Below are 24,651 nucleotides of genomic sequence, written 5' to 3' on the forward strand. Positions count from 1 at the left end.
AGTTTTTTCTTTAAGAAGAGGGCAGCAATGTCAGAGCAGTATTTTTTAACTAAAAAAGAACCAAAAGCCCTTTTTTTAAAAAACAAAAACTAATAAAAAAACAACAACCTAAAAAATCATTATTTGAAGGTGATGTTGGCAGCAATTTAAAGAAGGGTCAGATGGTGAATTTACTGCTGTACCTCTCGAGCCTCACTGTCTTAACTCCACCTTGTTGGCGGCGTGCTTCTTTTCTTCACACACCCCACTGAAGTACAGCGTGTAGGAACTCAGGTCAAGTGAATGAGGCTGAATGAATGAATAAGATTGTATTTTTCCAGCAGGGTTGATTGCTCATACAGCTAATGTCCGTATTTAAGCTTGGGTTGGCACTTAGAAACTGTGCTCTATAAATTGCAATGTAACTGAAATGATGTCTATGCCCCAAGGTGTATGAATGTTGGGTGTGTTTTGTTTTTTTCCACTGTCAGCATTTTAGTCACAAGAATGGTGAGTGATGGTCCACTGCTTAAATGGAGCAGCTAGATGCGATCCAGAGAGCAGTTGCCTGTGTGGCTTTCAAAGACCATAGTGTTCAATAGATTTTTTTTTTTTTTTTTTGGAAACAGAGGAGATTTCAAAGCCATATTAAATGGTGTGACATAAACACAAAAAGTTCTTACAGTGGTTGAATTCAGCTTGTGCCTCCTGTATCACATCTTTACTTCCTGGGTTTTTTTTTTTGGTTGTGTTACTGTATTTCAAGAAACTGAGGGTGAGTTCACAGTACTGGTAAGCGATTTTTGTTCAGGAATTCTAACGACAGAGCAGGAGACGGGTTTAGCCAAGTGCGAACACAAACTGCCTGTAAATACTTTAATAAAATGATTTGGAAAAAAAAATGTTTACGTTCAGTGCTTTGCATTGGAAAACACATTAAACTCATGGAAATAACTTGTTAAAAACACGCAGCTTAAATAAAAATAGTTTATTATTGAAGACTTTGCATTGTTGGTCAAGTTGGGGATGTAGTTTGGACATCTGTGGCATAGTTTGGCTCAGATTACAGTCACAGAAGGCCAAGCAGATGCTAGCTACAGCACAGAACTGTATCTGTGGGAGTCAGAGTTTGATTGAGAGGCGGCCATGATGTAGAGTCTGACAGAAGAGAGTCCAGCTGTTTATACTGTTTCTTAGACGGACGCTTCCCTCGCAGCAGTCGAAGGCAGTTCAAAAGACCCAGGTCTATCAGCACCTGGGAGGAAAAAACATGGAAGTGGTAGAATTCAGGGAATCTGTTGATATACAGTACTGCACAACAGTACTGAGGCACCCTTATCCTTTATATTTTGCTCAGAAAATGACAAATTATTACTGTCTCAGGTCTTAGCTGGATTTCTGTTTATTTTATGTTCATCTAATACAAGTTACTTTTTAGACCCAGCACTTCTTTTATAAAGAGAAGTTTGTTGTTGTTTTTTTAATAAAAAAAAAAAGCAAGTCTGTCCAAAGAAAATTTTGAAAGAACTTCAGAGTCTTGAACTATTGCTCAAGACCTACTTTGCAAAACAAGCCTGGCTCCTTGAAAGCAAAGTATAAGGAAATGAAGTGTGAAGACTTTTTGCACAGTACCGTATCTCACTTAAAGCATCATTATTGCTATTACCCCATTTAATTTGATCCCTCTGTCCCACTGCAGCCTCCGTTTAACAGTCTACAAGATGTCAAGGTTTGTGATACCGTGTGCCCTCTTGCTTCTTATTGTTCCCTCACTGTTAATTTTTTTTTGATGCTTCTCTATTTTATTTAACAAATGTGGCCACAGTTGTTAAATAATGTTCTATCAGTTACATCCATTCGCTAAAGAAAAATCCCATCTTCTTTATTCAGGCCTTCAACACCTCTAGAGTGGACTACGTGTAGTTAGTCAAATGCTGCTGTGCATCTTTTAACAGGTATCAGAAAGCATGGTCACATCACTCCTTTGGTCAGCACTGCTGCTTTTAAAATGTGCTATAATAAAAAAAAAAAATGAAAGTCTACAGTAGGGCCTTATTCTAGCAAACATGCTCACTTTAGAATATTACGAGCTTTCTATCACAGCCACTTTAAAGATGTTTGATTTCGTTGATTTTGCTGCGTAGTTTAACAGACAGGGAATCTGGGAAGCTCCGTACAAATCACTCACCTCCACGACAAAACAAATGAGGAAGTTGAGAGCAGCCAGACTAACGAGCAGCAATTTAAAATTCATGTCAGAGATGTTGTACAGTTGAAGTAACCGGCTAAAGACAGCCCCAGGATACAACACCAGCCAGGTCGTCACACCAAACTGGACGAACAGCAGGATAAGGAAAACCACTGGGAAAAGGAGAGAAAAAACACTTGTGACTCAACTGTCCTGCATCAGTGATAAGTTTCACTAATGTTGAACTCAGTATGACTTTCATGAATAGTTCTAAATTTGTCCAAATGTATCGCCCTCCCAAACTGAAATCATCCTCCTTTGGCATTTGAACATGTTGACTCACTGTTGTGGTAGAGGGGTTTCTTGTGGGGGTAGCTCTTGGTGACCACCACTGACATGATGATGTACTGGAAACCTGATATGTCAAACACACAGGTGTTTTCGAAGTTTGGCAGATTGGCTGTTCCGACCTCAGTCGCATTGAGAGGAATATACCTAAAAATGAAGGAGGAGACAAATAAGAGTTAAAGTGCAGAACACGTGGGATGCTCTTTTTCTAAATCTGCATCTGAACACACAGAAGTCAACGTAAACAGTTTTCTTGAGGGCAGTCTGATGAGAAATAAAAGCTATTTTGCTGACCACTCCTCTGAGGTTGTGATGAAGAGCGCAGCCAGCTGGCCCAGAGCAATCATGCAGGTGTGGATGAAGAGGCTGCCCAGTACAGGCAGGGCCAACAGACTAGCCGCGGGTCTGGAAGGGTGCAGCTCTTCACTAGGGCCTCCTCTTCCCATCACAATGGCCAGCAGAGTCACCAGAAGAATGTCACAATACAGGAACTGCTGGTCTGCTACGCTCGTCTTCACCTGGACACACACCAAGAATGATTATTTAGGGGAGAAAAAAAACAAAACAAACCTGTGTGATTTAGGATTCTGTTTTGTTTTCATGCAGATCAAGTCAACCGAACTGTGGTTCTGTTTGGCATTTGGTATTAAGAGACTGCACAGGTCACATCTTATGGGCTACCAAAGTGTTCAATATTAAGTGAAAGAACATTTTCCAAAGTTTAAAGTTTGAGCTCCACATACACATAGTCATTTCCATTTGCTTCTAAGAATAACAGTTAAAACTGCTTTTTTTGAGGAGAGCTGAACAGAATGCAGTGTGCTTTGGCTCATGCCGTTTTATTAAAATTTTTGGCAACATTCGTTTCTCACTACCTGTAGACCAGGTTGTACCGTTTTGTTTTGGGGGGGGGGTTTCACCCTTGGCAGCGAGAAGTCCAATCAAGCATTTGTGATAACTTGCAATGAATGTTTCACATCGCTGTGGAGGAACTTTGCTCAACTTTTCTTCGGAGAACTGCTTTCATTCAGCCAAAGCGGAGGGTTTTCCAGCATGAGTGACCTGGATGACTTTCAATGAGCTCTTGGAGTATTTTTGGTAGGCTTGCCACTGTAGGTCCACCACTGTTCCGAGTTTTCTCCATTTGTGGATCATGTCTCTCTCTGTGGATCCCTGGAGTCCCAAACCATCAGATATTTAACCCTTTCCAGACTGATAGATGTTGATTAATTTGTTTTTAAGCTGCTTTTTGAGATCTTTTTGCCTGTTTCGCTTTGTCAAACAGGTCACGTGATTTCTTCATCCAACAGGTCTGCTAGTAATCAGGCCTGGGTGTGAAACTGAACTCATCGTTCAAAAAAAATAAAAATAAAAAATGCAGTTAATCACATTAATTCAAAATTAATATAGAGAGTGGGATGAAGAGGGGGCAATAACCATTTCCCACAGGGCCAGGTAGGTCTGGATAGCTGGATAGCTTTTGGCTATCCAGACCTACCAAAATGTAGGTATCATTACACCTACGTTTTGTGTTATCTTTGTCTTTGCTTATCTGAAACATGTGTAACGTTTATTATGAGTTATTTATACACATATTTTCATAAATTTTCAGTTTATTTCAGTCATTTTATCCATAAAATGTATGTTTTGGTTTATTTCTACAATGGATGAAAAGTTGACAATAAATTGCAGCTTCGTGTTTAAGGTGATCTACAGGGACAAAGCAGAGAAAGATGAGGGAGTTGTGATCTGCTGAAACTCACCGTGTAGAGGATGATGACGGAGCAGAACTGAATGAGGCTGTAGAGGGCCATGTATCTAAAGAGACTGAAGGAGGTGACCAGAGAACATCGTCCCTCTCTGAATGGAAAAAGAGGAGGGGGGAAAAAAAAGTACAGATCTTTTTCTTTTTGCAGACACAAATGAGAAGTTTAGTTGGTTTTCAAAAAGACTTCCCCCATCTGCTTTGTGTTTTCTAGGCTTTTAATCTCAGTCTTTACCTGATAAGCAGGGGCACACAGCTGATGTTTTCAGTTTTGGAAGTAAAAGGTGAAGCAACTGAAGCCTCAGCTTCGGAAAGAGAAACCCCGACATCAGCAGCTCTTAGTGCCCCGCAGTCATTGGCCCCGTCTCCACACATCCCCACTCGGTAGCTTCAGAAACAGTAGCAGTATTTCACAGTTAATGTTATAAAAATGACTCTCTTTCAGTATATTTCTACTCTGTTTTATTTCCCATTTGTTCTCCTTATGTGTCAACTCCTTTCTAGTTTGTGTACACTGCAGAAACTGCACTCACTTCAGTTTTTGCAGCTCCTTCACTAGCTGGGTTTTCTGGTCAGGGGCCATGCGTGCAAATATCGTGGCTCTCATCAAAACCTGCAGTGACAGCAAGTTAAAGTCATTAGCGTGCAAGTGCGGTGCACTGTCAAAGTATTCCTGTTTACACAGTTTCCATTACCTTCGGCAGATACTCAGGGAAGTGGTCACAGAGGACAGCAAAGGACTTGCCATTGATAGCCAAGTGATAGACAAAACCACCCTGATACAAACCCTGAGAGAGGAGGAGAGACATCAGTAACAGTAACTCGAATGAATCCAGACGGTTGAAAAAAGTAGGCCATAGCTGGACTTGTTATGCATACAACTGTCATAGAAACAGAAAGCATTCAAGCTGTTAAGAAATGTGTTGATATGAGAGAGAGATGAAGATCACACCATTTCATTTGCCTTCAAAGCTGCACAAATTTGCTTCCATTAAAAATGAACTATAACCAGGCAACAATATGAGTCCTCGACTTTACTTGAGCACTGAGGTCATTTACTTCCATCTTTGCAGGCCACAGGCACAAACACAGAAACCAGGCGTGACATCAGTGAGCAACACTTCAACAGGAATTCTTTCACAATGTAGCCGTTTCATAATTTCATAGCTGCTAGTGTGACTGTAACAAACATTTTAGCAACAGAGTACAATCCAGAGTGGAGTGTCCCATTTAAGCAAGACCAACCTGAGTGATGACCTCTACTGAACTTTGGCCAGAAAGAGCCGCTTCCTCCTCCAGGCTGAACCTCAGGGTGGGCATGGACTGGGCAGTGTGGGGGGTTGCAGTGATGAATATCACCTTCTCGTCAGATCCCACCATCCCACAGGTTTTTGCTACATTAACTGCTGTTAGAACATTGTCCCCTATGGTTAAAAAGACACACAAGATGGGACAAAAAAACTTTAAAAAACCCATCTGTGTCAATTCCTGCAACTTACTATCTTATAGCAAGAAATATTATAAGTTGCACGGTCAGTGGTGAATACAAAAACATTCCTCACCAGTGACCATAATGCTGCGAACGTTCGCCTTTCTCAAGATGTTGATAACTTTGGCACTCTCAGGCTTTACCAAGTTCTTCATCATCAGCAAACCCAGGAAGTGCATGTCTTTCTCTACTTCCCCTCTGTGGACAAACAGCTTGATCAGCAAACATATTAAACTATTATAGATCATTTTTAAAAAAAATTTATAAATTTTTGTGCCACAATTAAGCCAGAAATATAGACTATGTTCTTACCGCTCAATGGTGCTTAAGTTAGAGTTCACATTTAATGGCTTGTAGGCGACTGCGAGAACCCTGAGGCCTTCACTGGAGAAGCTGTGCAGTTTGCTGGAGAACTGTGCTGGAACTGGAAATGCAAACATTCCATTTTGGACAAATGTCATAAAATAGGAAAACGTACTGCAAAAAAACAAAACGTGAGTAAATGTCACTAAAGCTATAGTTATGATTCGTGTCAATTTTGAACCTGTTTGAGTCTGGCAGAGGCTCGCCACCATCTCTGGAGATCCTTTGATGAAAGCAAGAGCTGAGCGCCCCCCGTGGGTCACTGTCACCACACTCATCCTCTGCAGGGCTGAGGAGAAGGGAAACCTTTGTACAATGGCCATCGCCTCATCCGTGGACTGAGAGCAAAATGAAAGAATAAATGAAGACTTTCGGCAAGTTCTTGATCTTTCCAAATGACAGACAAAGCAGACTAAAAAAATTACACTGCTTAAGCTTACACGTTTTCATTTATCCACCTGCCCTGGCTACATCTGCTTTCCAACTGTCTTGCATTAGAAAAGAGGCACAAACCAAGTACATCTTTCATTATCAGCAGCCAAAACATAGGAGCAACTATTTGAAAAAAAAATAAAAAAATACCGCTGCCCATATAACAACTTTACAGTCAGTAAGCATTCGCTTTAATAAATCCTACTGATCAACCTGTATCAGTGATAACAGGGATACTCACTGCTCCATAAGCTTGTTGATCTGGTGGTCTCATTACTGCCAAAACTTTGTGGCCTCCAAACTCTGCATTTAGCACACTGCCATCTCCATCTGGCTCTTGAAGAGTCTGCAAAATCAGAAAAAACTGAACTCCAATTCCCATTAATGTTTTCAGATTGTGAAACTGAAAGAGCCTCCAAGCATACATTTCATCAATTATTAAAAAAAAAAAAAAAAAAAAAATCCAAATTTTTAAATGAGATGCATGCAAGCTCAAGCACTTTGAAATAAGTAACACGGTAACATACCCAACCAGTGGACTCGACCATCTTAAGCTCCAAAGGGTCTCCGAGGAGCTGGCCGCGCAGCAGCGCAACAGTGTGACAGCAAGCCAAGCCAGACCTCAGGTGCCCCGGAGGCAAAAGCCTGGGCTCAGGCACCAGCTCTGAAAAACCGGCAGGCCCCGCCTCCATCACTCCCCACACATCCAAACCCTCCTCTGTCAATGTTCCTGTCTGAGAAAACAGATGTACAAAGCACCAGCAACATGTAAAGTAGCTGTGGTTCATCTCTATGTACACAGCACACTTCTAGCAACACTCTCCCTCCTCACCTTGTCAAAGCAGAAGAGTGAGACCTTGCCACAGATGTTGATGCGCGGTGGACTGATGCAGAAGATGCCACGTTGCTTCAACCTTCGCTGAGCGTAGATTGTGCCAGTAGTGATGGCAGCAGGCAGAGCGGGAGGCACCGCAATGGTCACAATATCCAGACTCCTAATAACCAGCTCTGCCCAGGTCACCTGGATACACATCCAACCACATGTCAGTGATAGCATTTTACTATGCGAGCAAAACATGCAGTCACTAGAGATGCCACTTACATTTGATCTATAGAGGACCACAAAAATGTAAATGGTTCCAATGAGAGCTGCAGCAGTGAATAGGGGAATATTGGAAAAACTTGTTATTGGGTCAAAAGGCTTCATGTCTCAATGATAACCAGGTTGCTGTTAAAGCTCTTACCAACTGAAGCCAGGATGAGCAGGAACTTGACGGCATCTCGGTAAAAGCGGAAGTCGATTGGCTGAGGATATAAAATGGAGCTGATCAGGTCACCTTTGGCTGTGAAAAACCCTGCGGATAATCCACATACAAACAGAAGTGGTTTCACTTGGTGTATAAACAGTTTAAGTGCCAAAATATATTTAATGTATAATTATTTGCAACTGTAAACCCTTTTATATTTTCTTTACACTCATATTTATTAATCACTTCAGGAAAGTCTGATCCGTCTTGCCTCAGTGAAAAATATTTCCGCATGGAGTCAAAGCATCACAGGGTCCCTTCAACTTGCAAAATAAACTCTAAAAGAACGAGTCACATCATCGGTTTCTCTACTCACCGGTGCTTGTAACAACAGCAACAGCCCCACCGCCTCCTGGTCTTCCTCCCTTTGCCTGAATGAGCTGCGTACCGGAGAACAGGGTGTGTCTGCGCTCAGTGTCTGAGCTGTACTTCCTATCACTAGCCTGCAGTGGAGTCTTGAGCACGGGGACACTTTCGCCTGGACACAGATGACAAGAGCAGATTACTGCACACATTCCTCAAAAGTCAGGCTGTAATAAGAATTAGTAACACACCTTTATGACCAAGCGCCAAGACCATTAGTTGGTCAAATAATAAAAATGTGTCTGAAGCAAGTTATGTACCCTCTTTTGGACAGACCATATACTAAACATTCATTGAATAACTAGCACTGACATGTAAAGTAGTTTGGAAGTGAAGAAAATCCCTTCTGATGGCCAATTTGTTGCTTCAGTCACACTCAAGGTTGTGAAATGTGACTTGACTCTAGCCTTGATAACACTTTTAAATTAGTCTTGTGGGCACGACGAGCAGCACAGCCAATCGATTTTGTTTTTCCACACATTAACTCCAGATGCGGAGAATCGGATCAGGACCTGGTTATGATAGTTACATAGGGACATTGTTAGAAACTGTCGTCTCTCACAAAGCAGGAAATTGTCTGCCTCACATTTATTCTCACTACTGGAACGACTCAGTTTGGTTTAGGCCAGGGTGCTACCTGGTTAGAACACACTGAAGGCATGATGCAGGATCTACGAATTCATCAGACTATTACCTGTTTTAAAACATCATATGGGCCACAGAGCTATCATACATTACACAGACTGGCAAATAAAATGTCCAAACATTTGCTCTCACGTGCACATCTGCAGGATGTCTTAGAAAAGTTCAAAATGGCTGTTTGAAAATGTCTTTAGGTGCTGTTAAGGTCAATTAATTACCTGTGAGCATGCTCTCATTGACAAGACACTCCCCAGCCAGCAGGGCAGCATCGCAGGGCAGCAGCATACCTTCCTGAGGGATGATCAAACAGTCGCCAGGGACCAATTCCACTGAACTCACACACTCCTCCTCTGAGAAAACACACAGTCCAGTACAGATGTCTATGCGAAGGCTTCTGGAGTGACTAGTCAGAATCAAAAACCTACTGACCAGCCCTGCACTAATGTGCTTAATGTAGTACTTTTCTCTGTTTCTGCTTGTGTAACCTTATAGGCAATGTGGAACCAAATTATATTTTCTCACTCTCTCTCGTTTTTTGTTACATTTCTATAGCTGCTGGATATTTTTGCAAACTAGTTAAACAAACAAAAAGCTCAGCTGGTTTTTGCCTCAAGGGAACAGCTTAAAGTTTCCCTGGGGAGTTTTTCTATTTGCACTCAGCGATGCTTAGTAGAACATGTTTGTGTATGAGATAGAATAACAAAGTTACACATCTACAGCCGGTAAAGCACATTGTCAAGGCCCTTGTCCACGTAGGTGCATAAAGAGAGGACCATAAAGGGAGGACAAGCATGTGCCAGTTAAACCGTTTAACAAATTACTTGTACACTGCAACTGGTCCAAATGATTGGACCTGACATTCTGTTTTAACAGGGCGCATCTGTGGTTTAAGAGTCAGCAACTGTTACCGACACAAATGAGTTTCATTTAGTTTGAACACTATTTTTTGATCTCATCAGCAAATCGAAGTGTTTTTAACTGATAAACATGCTCCTCTCAGTGACTGTTTTGGCTTTAACAATTAAAACTTTTTAATATTATTTATTGAGCATATCGACTGCTCTTCCATCTTCACATGAATTACATTAGCGGACTCCTGTCAAAGTTATTTTAAGTATCAATCAGTTAAACATTCCACAAATAATTGTGTTTCTGGAAAAAAAAGCAAATTCATATTAGAAAACATCTGCTTAAAACAAACTAACAAACAAAAATACCCCTCACCTCCCGACTTTCTGCGAATAGTGACGGTTGTGATTAGCTGGGCCATGTTGCGAAGCGTGATGCTTTGCTGGTCACAAAAACATAAATACCATTATTCTCTCGTTTCTGTGCTTAAACACAGTCAGTTACAATTCCAGTGTGTTTCTGATAACAGGCTCACCTTCCGGGTCTCATAAAGTGAGATACTGATGGAGATGACAGAGATAATAAATATACATATGGCATAAATATAATACTGATCAACCGTCCAGAGGATGATGCTGAACATCTGGAACACATAGAATGGGTTGAGGATCTACAGAAACAAAAAAAGAGTGAAAAAATATGTTAAAAAAAAATAAAATCAAATAAAAAATTTTTTTTTTATTTTTATATATATATATATGCATGGATGCATCGTGTGAGCTTTTTGAATAAATTATTACATCAAATATTTAAAAGCCAAATGAAAAAGAAATCGGTATGAAGGTAATCATGTATCCCACCTCCTCAAACAGCAGCTTTGGGTAAGGCTTCACAGGCACATCAATAAGATTTGTTCCATATATGGTTCTCCTGAAAGAAATCGTGCATTTGATTATTCAGCATGGTCCTCTGAGATTAGGGAATGTGTTGTGTCCATGTGTTTCCTACCTAAAGCTCTGCTCCAGGGGACTCAGTCCCTTTTGGGAGCCATGCAGGTTATTGCAGGTCCAGTCCTCATTGAGGACACTATAAAAACAAATAAATCCACTTTTTTTTTTTTCCACAACACAACGAGTGCATTAGACTATTAAAAGAGTGAGTTTTGGGGGTATGTTCTTCTTTTTATTTAAGACACACAAACTCATGAGTCTAGTTTAGTTGAATCCCACTGCATTATAGTTTTTTCCGTACCTAACACGACAGAACGCGCCTTTCCTATCCACCCAGACGTAACGCAGTCCTTCAAACAGGTAGTACCGCAGCAGTGTTTTCTGCAACACAAAGCTGTCAGATCTTGGAGAAGTACCGTTCAGGACAAAAGGTTCTGCTGAAACATCTGCTTTACCTCCTCTTTGTACAGCTGAACTGTATCTCTGGATTCGGTATCCTCTGACTGTCCAAGCAACTCCAAACTGGAAAGAAACAACCAAGTTAAATTAGTTTTGTTTAACAGTTCTCTTAGATACATGTACACAGTTGAAAGGCTTAGGGTGTTGTGTGAATATATAGACAAGTAGTTCACCTTCCCTCCTCCATCTCCTCTGTAAGGACCTCCACCACATGCTGCTGGCCAAAACTGTCCTGAAGGAAAAGGTTACACAAATTCACCAGTTAGAGTTGGAAACTGGACACTTTCTTAAAGCAAGACGGGAAGTATCTAACAGAAAACTGCCATTCAATCTAGGTGATCAGAACATCACAAAATAAAGTAAAGTAATAACTGTTCAGGTTAGTGTAAGCAGGAGTATTTCACTAAAAAGTTCCAGTACTTCAGTGATTCACCCACCTGCTGTTCAAACCTTCTGTTTACATTTGGCAGCCAATCTGAAGACAGTTGGCGTAAAAGGAAGCTGGTCTTAATGAGAGAGGAGCTAAAAAAGCTTGTTTCAAACTGTGAATGCAGGACACCAGGAATACAAAGCTGGAGATGACGCCCTATTTAAAACCTTGGAATGGAACTATCATTGCATATATTAGCGAGCATATATTTTTTAAAAAGTTACGTAAAGTTACGCTAGTATGCTGGATGCCCTTCCTGATGCAACCCCAAAGGGATTTTTGTTTCTTCCTGGAATCTTTTGTTGGAGAATGTGTAAACAACTATACATAATACATATACTAATATTCTATGACCAAGCCAGTTTTTGGAATAAGAAGCCTAGATTAAGTCCTGCAAGGACAATGTGGAACAAAGTGATAGGCAGTGATAATAATGCCAGCCATCAGGTTGAGTTTACTTCAGCATAGGAACTGTTTGATTATCTCACTCTGAGTAGCAGAATATCCGCCAAAGCCAGAGGGCAGGACTTGCAGCGGGCAAAGACACCAAACCGTGGGCGCCAGTGAAACACAAGCAGGAGGAGCCCCAAGGACAGCAGGGCAGCCAGTCGACACAACCACACCCGCCAGCGCACCCACTTATACCCCTGAACATCCTGGTGGGAGAGAGAACCAAACAGGATTTCAGGTTCAAAATCAGACTCATTTTCACATCCACACAGTGGTTCATTATCATAAATGTAGTCAACTTATCATTGCTGGCATTGCATGTTAAACAGCCACTGTAGGAAGCCAGATTGTGTCAGGTATTGTCTTTGGAAGTGATACTAAAAACCACAAATGAGAGAAGTTATTTATAACAAGGCCACAGAGACCAACGCAAGTTCTGCATCTACAGGTGACAGGTGCTGGGCACAACATCAAGTCATCAGTTTCTGCACTTTCACTTAGACAGCATTTGATTTCCCCAGTTTAACCTTTTCTTTTCTATATCTATCTAACTCACAGCTAGATAACAAACAACACACACCACAACAGGAATCAGAAACACTGAGTAGGTTCTTACCATGTGTGTGTCAGGACTCAGCAGGGGGTCTCGAGGACTGGGTGAGGGGAGTCCGCTCTGCGGCTCCACCACACTACCTACAGAACAGGATATGCAGGGTGCCTCTGTTAAAACATTAACATGAACCGAGCAGCATAACACACACACGTACACACACACACACACACACCTTCAAAGTCAATATTGACAAAACGCAGTGCAAAGCTTTTGTCAGGTCCATGCCGCAAACTTGAAGAAGACTTTCTTTAATGTGAGACATCCTGAGCAGGAATTCAGATACAAATATTAAAAAATGTTTTGCCTCTGCAATTTAGTCTAAACTGAACAGGGAGAGCTCTCCAGTCCAGGACAGTGCGGGTAAAAACATGTCACAGTTGTTCATCTGTGTACTTCTAAATAAGTAAGATCACAATGTATATGATTTTTAGGAGATTCAAGAGTCACCATAAACTCTAATGAAGTCAATCCACGCATCTCATTAAGCTGGAAACACTCTGAGGTTTTACGAAAACATTAACTTTACAGCGCGAGAGAGGTGAAAAGCTCGCTATAAACTCATACCGATAACAGCGAAAATCAAAACAAAAGCACAATAAACGAAGCTATTACTTCCGCTTCCAAACAGCTGGCTCGTATCGAAAAGAAAACCACATTCCTTTACTTTGAAAACACAATTAAGGAATAGACTGACCTTACCGTCAAAGCGCGATTAAAATTAAGCCTTTTCCCGAAAGTTACGGATCAGACCACCTTGTAGTGGTGCTTCGGCTCCTTGTAGCCTGCACTGATCCGGGCTCTTCATACCTACGAGTCTAACCGGCTTCTGAAACAAACCCGTCACACGAAACGTCACCCGGATAACTGCAGACAGGACGTTCATTTTTATTTATTTTAATCTAGTTTTTATCATATCTGGGACTACGCATGCGGACAAATGGACAGAACAGTTACATTAAAAAATGTACTGGGGAAAGGGGAATATTATCTTATTATTATAAAGGTAGCTAACAGCCAGAGTGCAGCCCGCCCACCGCCCCGGGTGAGGTAACCATGGGAACGGCACAGTAATTAAACCGCACCTGAGCACAGTATGAGGGGCATTCAATACCTCACAGCTGTTTTCTAGCACAGACATTACACTGCTGCTTTCCCTCGTTTGAAAACTAAAAGAACGAGTTAATCTGGTTCATACCCACGCCCGCGCGCGCGCGCACACACACACACACACACAGCAACAGTTAGAGACAACAACACAATTAAGTTTCTGTGCTTGTTTGCGCCACCAGCTATCTTAAAATACACTGGATGTTGCTGCAACACTGTGGACAGTGCTAGCTGAGAAACAGTAATTGCTCTCTGCCTTTCTTATCGTGAGCTTTGCTAAGATAAAAGACAAAGTGGAGATAGCAGAGGGCTAATCTGCGCCTTTCCCAGATCACCTAAGCATCTAGTTTATGTCCCAGTACACCTTAACTACATTTAACTACATTGCCACAGATAACAAAAGAGAGAAACTCTACGGAGGTAAAAATCTACATTTTTAAGGGGAAAAATGCCTTTTACAGCCAAATGTTTTAACTGGTTTATATCAAACTTCTGTCTTTCTATTAAAATTATAATTAAACTGAAGACAGTGCTTTGTCAAAATAATTTTCAACATGACTCCTGACTACCAGGGTTTGCGTCTAGAAAGACTTACAGTTGCTTACCTCATTTCACTTCAAGACCAAGATGATATTGATTGGAAAAACAAGAAACACACACACACGCACGTATCAAGTTATCATTAAGACAATGTATTGTGCATGATAAGTGATTGTATTGGGTGTTACCATAACTGCTGCATGTTCATAATAAGAATATGATGTACGACACACGCATGTACACACGCACGCTACCCTGACCACAAGAAACAACCGAGTCATCTGTTCTGCCATGCCTGTACTGCAGTCATGTGGAGGATTATCCAAGTTGGGCAATTTGACCAAATCACATGCTCACTTTGGTCGAACTAGGCCATACTCAACCAAAAGAAGCCTGTAAAGTATCAGCTATTCATTCACCACAGTGGGCCTTGATTTTGAAGTCATTCACCACGGTTTTCTGTGTACCTAACTATTTGGAATGGCTCATTTAACGACATGTTGCTACTCACCAGCTTCTACCAATTTTCTTTGTAAAAATCAGTGCTTGATTTCATCCGGTTAAGAGTCACCAACTCATTCAAATATGTCACCCATGTAAGGTGTCATCTCTTTACAAAATGTAGAGCACATTGTGCACAAACTTAAGAAAGTCCAGACTTTCAATTTCACGATAAAACAGAACTTACACAGAGTAAAATTTCTGCAGTGTCTCAAAAAGGAAATGCCCTGTGTGCAAAAAAAAAAGACTAGACAGACACAAGACAGTCATCTGAGCTGAGGATGCAAAAACAAATCCTTGAAATTAAATAACCCAATACTGGGCTTTTCTGCCGGGACCAAGAGCCCGTACACCCACAGGATAACCTTGCCATCCTGATATGGCCAGTAAATTCCTTTGTTACATCTTAGCAACTTAGAAACAGTTTTAGCAACAACAGCAGTGAAATTTACTGACTCGGAGCCCAAACAATACTTTATGAAACTGCAAAAGGGCACACAAACTTATTAACACGCAGCACAAGTGCTAGTATTTGCAGCTGCAGCAGATACAACAGCAATACCATAAGTAACAGTAAATTGAGGAAACAGTAGTTTCTGTAGTGCTTTTGTAAGTAGCAAAAGTAGGGCAATGGTGAAGTCTTTAGATTGCAAAGGCCTAAAGGGATAAGCATTAATTCATCTACAGGGTATTATGTTATTGGCTGAAATTTCACAAGAACTTGACCGAAAAATCAGTGGCAGCAGGTCTTATAGAGTGACTGTTGTCAGTAAGTATGGAGGAGGTGAGAAGAGAGGTAAACAATGAGTGTCTACAGGGTGGGGCTTCTGTTATGGTTGGGTCTGCATTTCATCTAGTGGTGTTGGGATCTTGTCAAAACTGATAGAATTATGAATGGAGCAAAGTACCATCAGATTTTGACCCGCCATACAATGCATAGAATTGAAAATGTCTGATTGGCAGTGGGTTTATGGCAATGGCCAGTGCAGTAAAAGCACACATTTATAGAAAAACACAGAGCAGAACACTATCAGTCATGAATTGGACTGTCCCCAGAGCCCAGACCTGAACATTATCGAAGCAATGTGGGATCATCTAAACAGAAAACAGAACAAAAAGCAGCCAACATCCAAAGAAGAGCTTTGAATGTTCTTCGAGAAGCCTGGAGAACTATTCTTGAAGACTACTTAAAGACATTTTTATGAAAGATGCCTAACAGAGTTCAGACTGTGCTGAAGAATAAAGGTTACTTCCTAGCTTGCTAGAACTGTAAAAACTAGGTTGCTGCCTTATATACTGTATTTTCATTTACGTTTGCACATTTTTCGATAAATCGCTGCACCTTTTTCCCATTTTCCTACAAAAATATAAAGGAATGAAAGGTGGCTCGCTTCACATTAGAGTTGAATTTCCAGTAATTCTGGATGCTTATCTTTATTAGCAGCCCTTTGTCCTTTGTTGACACTATACTGACATAGTACACAGTCGATCAAATGAAAAAAATAAGAAAGTGGGACCTTAGTACGCAAGCTGACAGAAGATGACCGTTAGTTTTTGCCATCAGTGGCCAACATTTATCCGTATCTAGCCGGCGAGATAACAGAGTTGTGGCTAACAGTTAGCAAACACAGTGTGTATGTTTGCAGGAAACGTTCCCTTTAAAGCATCCGCACTTACCACGCCTGTTCATCCCGTCGTCAGATCGCGCATACCTCTCATACCATCATAATGTTAATGACAAACAGTTTCCTCCTCCCGGTCATAAAAGCTTCTTTCAAACCATGCAGCGACCAAAACTACAATGACACATGTCTACGGATAGCCTCCTCGTCCAAAATTGTGACGACGCAGAAATAGCATTACGTTAAAGAGCGTGGTACGTGAAGCGGTGATGTTTACTGCTGGTTTGGTAAGGACCACAAATATCTGCCCATTTCCCAAATAAAGCCGTCATGATATGCGTGAACAGTTGTTGTTTTAGGTGCAGTTCATGTGGATCACGCATATCATGACAAAAACAACATGTCATGATTACATGTCCCTAGAAAGAAAATTGGCATCCAACAAATTAACTTTGGCCTTACACAAAAGACAGGTTTACATTTTTATTAAATGGCCAAAAATAACATAAAATGCTATGAGCTAATATTGGAAAACCCGTTTAATTAAATATAAATACCAACCAATCGTATTCAGCCATCGCCATGAGTAGAGGCGGGTGGATCAAAGGGCGTAGATTTGGGTTACGTCCACACGTACCCGGGTATTTTTGAAAACGCAGATTTTTCTATGCGTTTGCACCTTTCGTCCACACGTAAACGGCGTTTTTAGTCACTGAAAACGGAGATTTTTAAAAACTCCGGCCAGTGTAGATATTTTTGAAAACTCCGTTTTTGCATTTACGTGTGGACGAGAAAAACGGAGAAAACGCAGCGTCAAAGGTGTGCGCCTTTTTTGACGTCACACTGTGCGCCACGTTATTGTTTCGGTAAAATGAATTTCTACAATACTGTTACTGTTAATTGTACTCTCTGCAGTGTTTAAATGCTTACATATACACACACAGTTACTGTCCCTCCACACATACAACTCGTTTCTGCTTCTATGCCCCATCCTTGTTTACTATTTCCCGCCGAGGCTTCTAGACTTCTGATTGGCCAACATTTCTACACGGTTAGGAATATATCGCCACCTGTTGTTTTGGCATGTTCCTAGCAGAGTTTTCCTTCATTTCTGCGTTTACGTGTGGATGGGATTATTTTTTAAAACAAAAACGGAAAATCTCCGTTTTCAAAAATACCCGTGTACGCGTGGACGTAGCCTTGGTTTTGGCATTGGTGTAGACGGATGATACAACCACCGAACTCTGCCCTGTTTCTTTTTCTTTCCTTTTTGTCTTTGCTTCTTGATTAAAAAAAAAAAAAAAAAGGGGGGGGGGGGAATAATTACAATTCATAGTTTTATATGTTAATTATATAAATGTTAAATTACTATTAAATGTATTTTAGACTTTAGTTTACTTCAGCCATATTCCATATAAATCAGGTATCATACAAAAATAAAAAATAGCTTCAAATACAGTCATGACAATAAAAGAATATGACTTTAAGGACTTAACAACATTACTTCAGTTATATTACACCAACATCTCTTATATACATTAGCACTAAGGGAACACTGGATGACCTGGTGGGTTTTGTCCATAAAACTACTCATCTAAGATTACCACAAAATAAAAGATTTCTCAGCAAAATTATGCAACATTTTAGGCACACTATACAAACATTACTGATGAGTCACTCATCAGTAATGTTTGTTGGGTGAGTGCATTTTTAAAACAATTTCTGCAAACTGCACTACAAGGTGGAATATTTGCAAAATCATGGCTACTTCATGATATATTGTCTCAAAATTAACCCTATGAATATGTCAGTACCATTAGGATGAAATTTTAACGTTAGACGTATAATTTTAACAGCCTCTGTAAACTAATATCCTGGCTTGCCCGAGGCTGCCGTTTTCTCTGACAGTTTCAATCAAAATTAGAAATGCTACTCTGAGACTGAGATAACTAATAGTGCTTCCTGTTGTGCAGTTAGTTTCCAAAACACGTTATTCATGGTTACAATTTTAGACTGATGTGGGCCAAAGCCTAGCATAGCCTGTAACGTTATTATGACGGACACATTTTATGAGTGAACTTGACTTTAAGTGACTTACAGGTTTCTTTGAAAAATACTTTCTTATATCCAGATTCTTCCTTTGCGCTGCCATCCTCCTCTCCTCCTTGCAGGTCCTTGCAGCGCAGGCTTGGCGCTGCTAAAACTAAACAGAGCTCCCTGAAAGGCACAGCCAATCACATTGGCCATATTTGTCACATGAGGTAGGACTCCAGTAGAGAACGTAATGTAACTCTTTCTGCACCGCTAGGTGAATGAGACGTTGACAGATCGTTATTTCTTTCTATCGGGTTTGTTTTTCTTTACTCGAAGAGATCAAATTATTGGTGGGGAAAATTCAATAATTGCTGGATATTGGTGGGGACATGTCCCTTCCGTCCATGCCAAATCTACGCCCTTGGGTGGATCAATCCAAATATCGATACCGACGCTCTTATTGGTATAGATACCAGCGCGAAAGGACCAATACTTTGTTTCTATCCAAGTTCACCACGCAGTTATATAAATTAATAAATTAATAAATGTGTTAAATAAATGTGTTAAATAAATTATTTACTTGCCAATGAAATCATATACTTGAAACATGAGCTACTAAAAATGTTTGAATGTTTTTGCATTGGCTGTCACCTCTATTTTATTTATAGCCTACAACACATTAAAACAAGAGAAGCTGACCTAAAGTTGGTTAGAGACAGGCACATTTCAGGTCTTCAAAAAAAAAAGTTTCAACATACATACAAAACTGAAAGGTGTGAATTACTGTATTAACTAATTATTGTGGGAGGTAAAAAAAAAAAAATCTGTTTTAGTGGTCATTAGAATGTGTCTAAAATCTGCAAACTCATGACATACTGCTCTTTCTGGCATAGCTGGTATCTATACCAATAAGAGCGTCGGTACCTTTAAAGATTAAAAGTATTGGTACTGGTATCGACAATATTGGCCCTGTATTTACTTAGTGTTGGATCAATACCAGAATGTGCAGTATGACAGAGCACTACCACAAAGGCTGGTATGGAGACAGTGTGTAAATGGCTTTAGCATAACATGGGTGTAATATTACCTGGTTACATTTTACCACTACTCGTTCTGCTAAGAATATTTATGGTCGAAAAAAAAAGTTCTCGTTTACACAGTGAAATCGGCTTACTACTGACCAATAACACATGCAGCCCCGTAGCTGTTGGGCAGCTTGTAGGTGTAGGACATCAAAATTTAGAATTCGGGTAGTGCTTGTTGTCATTATGACAACAGGTGCAGATTTTTCACCATAGGTTATTTCTTCCTCTTTGCCATGAGCAGAAAATTATGTCACTGTGACAAAACATTTGATATGTTTTCATCTCATTATCCTTCCCTAGGAATGCAAGTTACAAAGGTGATCAGCATACGAGCATGGCCTCCATATCAAGCTTTACTCGAGTTTAATGATTATGCATATAAATATTAACAAGCTGATACAATTTCAAGCAAATGCATGCAAAAAGCAGAACTGTAGTCCAACATGTTGCAACACTTGTACAGCATTTCTAGCGTCCTTTTCTCAGAATTTCCATCTTCCTGTTCACTTAAACACACTTGGACTCATTCAAACACATAAGACACTCATCAAGAGCACAAAATGTACAGTTCTAAGCAAGGTTTACAGCTGGCCTCCTAAGTTTGAGGTATTCTCAGTGGATCTTGAACCAGTTTCATATTCACACGCTCATGAAGCTGCTGCTTTCTTCTCTTTGTAAGTCGCCATCATTTTCTTGATCTCCGCGATGGCCTTTCCCGGGTTGAGTCCCTGTAGAGAAGTGAGTCAGACAGAGTGAGAAACTGAAAGTCTTAACAGTGAGGAAGTGTGTGTTTGGTCACATCGGAGCACCTTGGGACAAGTCTTAGTGCAGTTCATGATAGTGTGGCAGCGGTACAGCGAGAAGGGGTCCTGAAGTTTAGACAGGCGCTCCTCTGTGAATTCATCACGGGAGTCAATCATCCACCGGTACGCCTGTGGGATAAAGACACCAAATTCAGTATCAATGGCATCTCCACCAGCAGTTTAAAAAATTATAATAATAATATAATATATTACCTACCTGCATGAGGACAGCGGGTCCAAGATATTTGTCTCCATTCCACCAGTAGCTGGGACAGCTGGTGCTGCAGCAGGCACAGAGGATGCACTCGTACAGGCCATCCTGTTATGTTAGACAGTCAAATACCAGCTTATTCTGCCTGTTTACTCAAATTAGCAACAGCTCCTAAAACGTTGCTACCAAATTAATTATTTATTTTAATGGTTAAACCAGAGGTGTCAAGCATGACACCTGGGGGCCAGAATTGGCCCAGTGTGAAGAAAGACAGAAATTTGGACTTTTAACTGCATTTCTCAGGCTTTACAGGTTCTCCTAATGACAAAAAGTTCCCCCATGGCATCTCACAATACAGCAAAGTAATTACATTATAGATTTCTGTAATTTTACACATTTACTTCTTACAATTTAAGCCGAAAGAGTCAGGCTGACAGATTTCTTTCAATTTACTACAGCAGCATTTCTTTATCATGTAGAAAAACCGAGGCACACTGTTGAAATGAAGCTTCTTCATCTTATAATAAGATATCCCATTGATTAAATCTGTAGTTAAACTTCTGAAGACTGACAGAAAGTGGAGTTTCACTGGTCTGGCCTACATAATATAAAAGTTGGCTGTATGTGGTCAGCAATGTAAAATAAGTTTGACATCTCTGGGTTACGCGATCAGTTCTCAGCGTGTTGCTTGTGTTAACCATGATTAAAAGAATAAGTTTTTTTCTTTTTCTACCAGCTTCTGTCTGTCCTCCACTGACTGGAAATACTGCTCCTTCCCCTCCTGAGATTCATCTTTCTTTTTCAGGTAGGGCTCGATGGATTTGTACTGCGCGTAGAAGTTGCTCATATCCTGGTGGTAATAAGGAGAGACACATGATGAATGTAATAAACTGTAATATACTTTCTTCCACGTCGCTTGTTTTTAAACTTAGATGGGTTCTCTCGACTCGCAGTACTTACAGGCACCAGATCTTTGACGACATACATGTGTGGAAGCGGGTAGATTTTGGTGGGTTTGCTAGTGTTGGTGTCGATCTTGTTGAGGCACGCCAGCGTGTTTCCTCCATTTATATTCATGGCACATGAGCCGCAGATACCTGAAGATATTTGAGATATTCACAGACAGTCAGTCTGAAACCAAGTCACTGATTTCTTTCATTCAGAAATTGTTCACATTATTATGTGCAAACAGAATCCAAATGGCCTCTCTTACCCTCACGGCAGGAACGCCTGAATGTGAGCGTGGGGTCTATTTCATTCTTGATCTTAATGAGGGCATCCAGAACCATCGGCCCACAGCTGTGATAATGAGGACACGTCAGTAGATTAGACAATGGCATAAAACGTGCAGTAAAAAGTAAACATACTGCTCAGCAGCCTTCTGTTCAATGACCAGTTCGTGACTTACGTGTTGAGATCGATTTCATACGTCTGCATTCGTGGTTTGTCTCCGGACTTGTCGGGGTCCCAGCGGTAAACCTGGAACTTTTTGATCCTGGGTTCAGGAGCCGGAGCAGCTGCAGTCTGAGCATGATGCACCATCTGTACCACAGATAGTAAACAAACAATCCCAAATGAACTGAACTGAACATTCCCAAGGTATCTGAATAAGAACAGTACAACAGCACAGTCCGATTAAAAACATTAGATATGTACAAAGGGACGCCTCATGATGTGACATTCCTGTTGGTGGTGTCATGTAAAACTAATCTGGGAGTATCCTGGAATACAAGAGTCTAGTACGAGTGCTAATGCATTCCCTCATATGAACAACAGCAACAAGGGCATTTAATTTACAGTTATAATGACAGACAGTACACTTAGATGCCCTCAGATCAGTCTTTGTCGCGTTGTGTATTTACACAACACAGTTACTTACTGTACGCTCCTTTTGTGTAAGATAGTATGGCGTCTCCCCCTAGTGGAGGCCTGAAAGAACTGAACTGAAAGCGTTACATCACCTTGCGGACTTTGGTTATCTAACTGACTCTTCCAGGAAAATAAAATATTAAATTTAATACATTAATAACTGATATATTTATTAGAAGTTATGAAGTGTATAACCTATGTGCACTACCACTCAACAAAGAGGTCTTTACGAGGAGAAAAAGTTATCCGACAGTTTTCGCTTGACAGCTGACTCTGTCAAGTACTGTCAGATTTACACATAGGCATAGGATACAAAAAGGCATATGCTAAACATAGGCATAAACACTTTGTGATAATATCCTGTAGCCTAGCAAAAAAGTAAACAGTGCACGAACCAACAAAAACAGCCATTAATAGTTACGTCAGTGAAGCCTTCAAATACCGAATTAGATGTTTTTTGTTGGGGTTTTTTTCTACTTACCACCATCATACTAGAATTCCTAAAAGCCAAAACATTTCTACTCAAACACGCCACCGACATGTTTCTGCCTGGATATTTCTGACAGCCACAATAGTCTCGGTCACTTTATGTGAACTGCTGCTGCTGTCGTCTGTGCGCTGAGCCGAGACCACGCCCCCTACGTGCTTGACGCAGGGAACGTCTTTTTTGTTGCCTTTACGTCCCCTCTCGAAATTCTTAAAAGTCGTCAAGCATATTAGTCTGCTCTGACTAAAGCTCGTGCAGAATTACGTGAAGCATGAAACGAGAACATTTTAACATTTTAACAATCATGTATGAAACTCTGCTTAATCACTTAGCGGGGGCGTAGGGGTAGGCTTAATCATTACTCATCCATATTTTTCCGACAGCACCTGAAAGTAGCATACGTATGAGACTCTTTCACAACTCTCATTGCTGGGTCAGTTACATACTTTAGAACAGCGGTCCCCAACCTTTTTTGCGCCACGGACCGGTTTATGCCCGACAATATTTTCATGGACCGGCCTTTAAGGTGTCGCGGATAAATACAACAAAATAAAACTAGTACCGGTACCGAAAAAAATCAAATTTATTCAAAAGACCAAGGAAAACCGAGTAAACGATAAAAACGATAACAAAATAACGCTGAAAACCGATAAAAACCTTGAAAACTATACATTTCACACCTGAGCCTCAACTCTCGCGGCCCGGTACCAAACGACTCAAGGACCGGTACCGGTCCGAGGCCCGGGGGTTGGGGACCGCTGCTTTAGAATGCAAGGTTGTTGTTGTTTGGAGTAATTTATCTTAGGTTATGATTGTAATCAATTCTCTTTGTCCCCAAACCCTAATCATTGCTATATGAGGAAATTAATACTATTTATCTATCTATAAAGACACAATATTTTAAGATATTTTCAAAATTTAAGTTAATCCGAAATGTTTTACGTTCTTTTACATGGTTTATTTTCGTAATACAGAGCAGAGTCACCAGAACGTCACTCCAACATGCTGGTTGCAGTTTCATTAAGCATCTCAAGGAACACCCTGCCTGTCCGCCAGTGTTGGTCAAGTTACTTGAAAATGTCAAGATGACAGCATCTTCTTTTCAAACCCCTAATTCTGAAATTGCTGGGATGCTGTGTAAAATGTAAATAAAAACAGTGCAATGATTCATAAATCTCATAAACCCATATTTTATTTACAGTAAAACTGAGAAAACAGAGAAGATGTACAATTTTAGCTCATCGTAAATTTGATAGCAGCAACAGATTTAAAGTTAGGACAGGAGGGCCATGTTTACCACTGTGTATTATCTCCTTTCCTTATAGTTTGTAAATGTTTGGGAATGGGGGAGTTGAACTGCTGGAATTCCAGGAGAGGAATGTTGTCTCATTCTTGTCTGATGTAGGATTTAACCAGGCCAGTTTAGCACCCAGACTCTTATACTATGAACACATGCACTGTGTGGTTTGGCTTGTTGAAATATGCAAGGCCTTCCCTGTGGATGGGAGTAAATTTTGGCCTAAAGCCTTTCAGCTTTACAGGAAATACAGGACTCGCAACACGGGAATCAACTCAAAAAGGCAGTTTATTGTAGACTCAGGAAAATGACACAACTAATGATGAACTAAACTAGACTGGGAAAATATAACCTAAAGTTTCACAGAGAGGCACACAAAGGATCACACAGCATGAGGGACAACACGACACGGAACAGAGGGGGAACGCTGACATAAATACACAGAAGGTAACGAGGGAAGTGGAAGCA

General features: G+C 40.6%; 2 protein-coding genes across 4 annotated transcripts; both read right to left on the bottom strand.

Moving 5' to 3' along the window:
- Positions 1–699: 699 nt before the first annotated feature.
- Positions 700–16,629, bottom strand: atp13a2 (ATPase cation transporting 13A2). 3 transcript variants are annotated; one of them, XM_084917037.1, is made up of 29 exons: positions 16,453–16,629; positions 12,631–12,707; positions 12,053–12,220; positions 11,308–11,366; positions 11,131–11,197; positions 10,977–11,056; positions 10,734–10,811; positions 10,586–10,655; positions 10,261–10,395; positions 10,101–10,167; positions 9,095–9,226; positions 8,188–8,349; positions 7,809–7,919; positions 7,667–7,713; positions 7,397–7,585; positions 7,092–7,298; positions 6,806–6,910; positions 6,314–6,470; positions 6,082–6,193; positions 5,843–5,967; positions 5,526–5,704; positions 4,976–5,068; positions 4,814–4,893; positions 4,516–4,668; positions 4,279–4,375; positions 2,810–3,033; positions 2,511–2,662; positions 2,168–2,340; positions 700–1,234 (listed from the first exon to the last, which is right to left on the bottom strand). In XM_084917037.1, exons 1-29 carry the CDS (start codon positions 16,463–16,465, stop codon positions 1,070–1,072), a joined length of 3,477 nt encoding a protein of 1,158 aa, XP_084773163.1. In that variant the 5' UTR covers positions 16,466–16,629; the 3' UTR covers positions 700–1,069. The 3 variants fall into 3 exon arrangements, with proteins under 3 accessions (XP_084773163.1, XP_084773164.1, XP_084773165.1); XM_084917038.1 differs by lacking the exon at positions 16,453–16,629 and adding an exon at positions 13,327–15,191; XM_084917039.1 differs by lacking the exon at positions 16,453–16,629 and adding an exon at positions 13,322–15,191.
- Positions 16,630–19,862: 3,233 nt separating this feature from the next.
- Positions 19,863–23,039, bottom strand: LOC146364154 (succinate dehydrogenase [ubiquinone] iron-sulfur subunit, mitochondrial-like). The gene is made up of 8 exons (XM_084917973.1): positions 22,881–23,039; positions 21,939–22,072; positions 21,744–21,829; positions 21,491–21,627; positions 21,264–21,380; positions 20,537–20,638; positions 20,326–20,448; positions 19,863–20,244 (listed from the first exon to the last, which is right to left on the bottom strand). Exons 1-8 carry the CDS (start codon positions 22,938–22,940, stop codon positions 20,164–20,166), a joined length of 840 nt encoding a protein of 279 aa, XP_084774099.1. The 5' UTR covers positions 22,941–23,039; the 3' UTR covers positions 19,863–20,163.
- Between the last annotated feature and the right edge of the window lie 1,612 nt (positions 23,040–24,651).

This window comes from Perissodus microlepis, chromosome 20, assembly GCF_051167445.1.
Source record: "Perissodus microlepis isolate ML-2025 ecotype Zambia chromosome 20, ASM5116744v1, whole genome shotgun sequence".
Taxonomy (NCBI): domain Eukaryota; kingdom Metazoa; phylum Chordata; class Actinopteri; order Cichliformes; family Cichlidae; genus Perissodus; species Perissodus microlepis.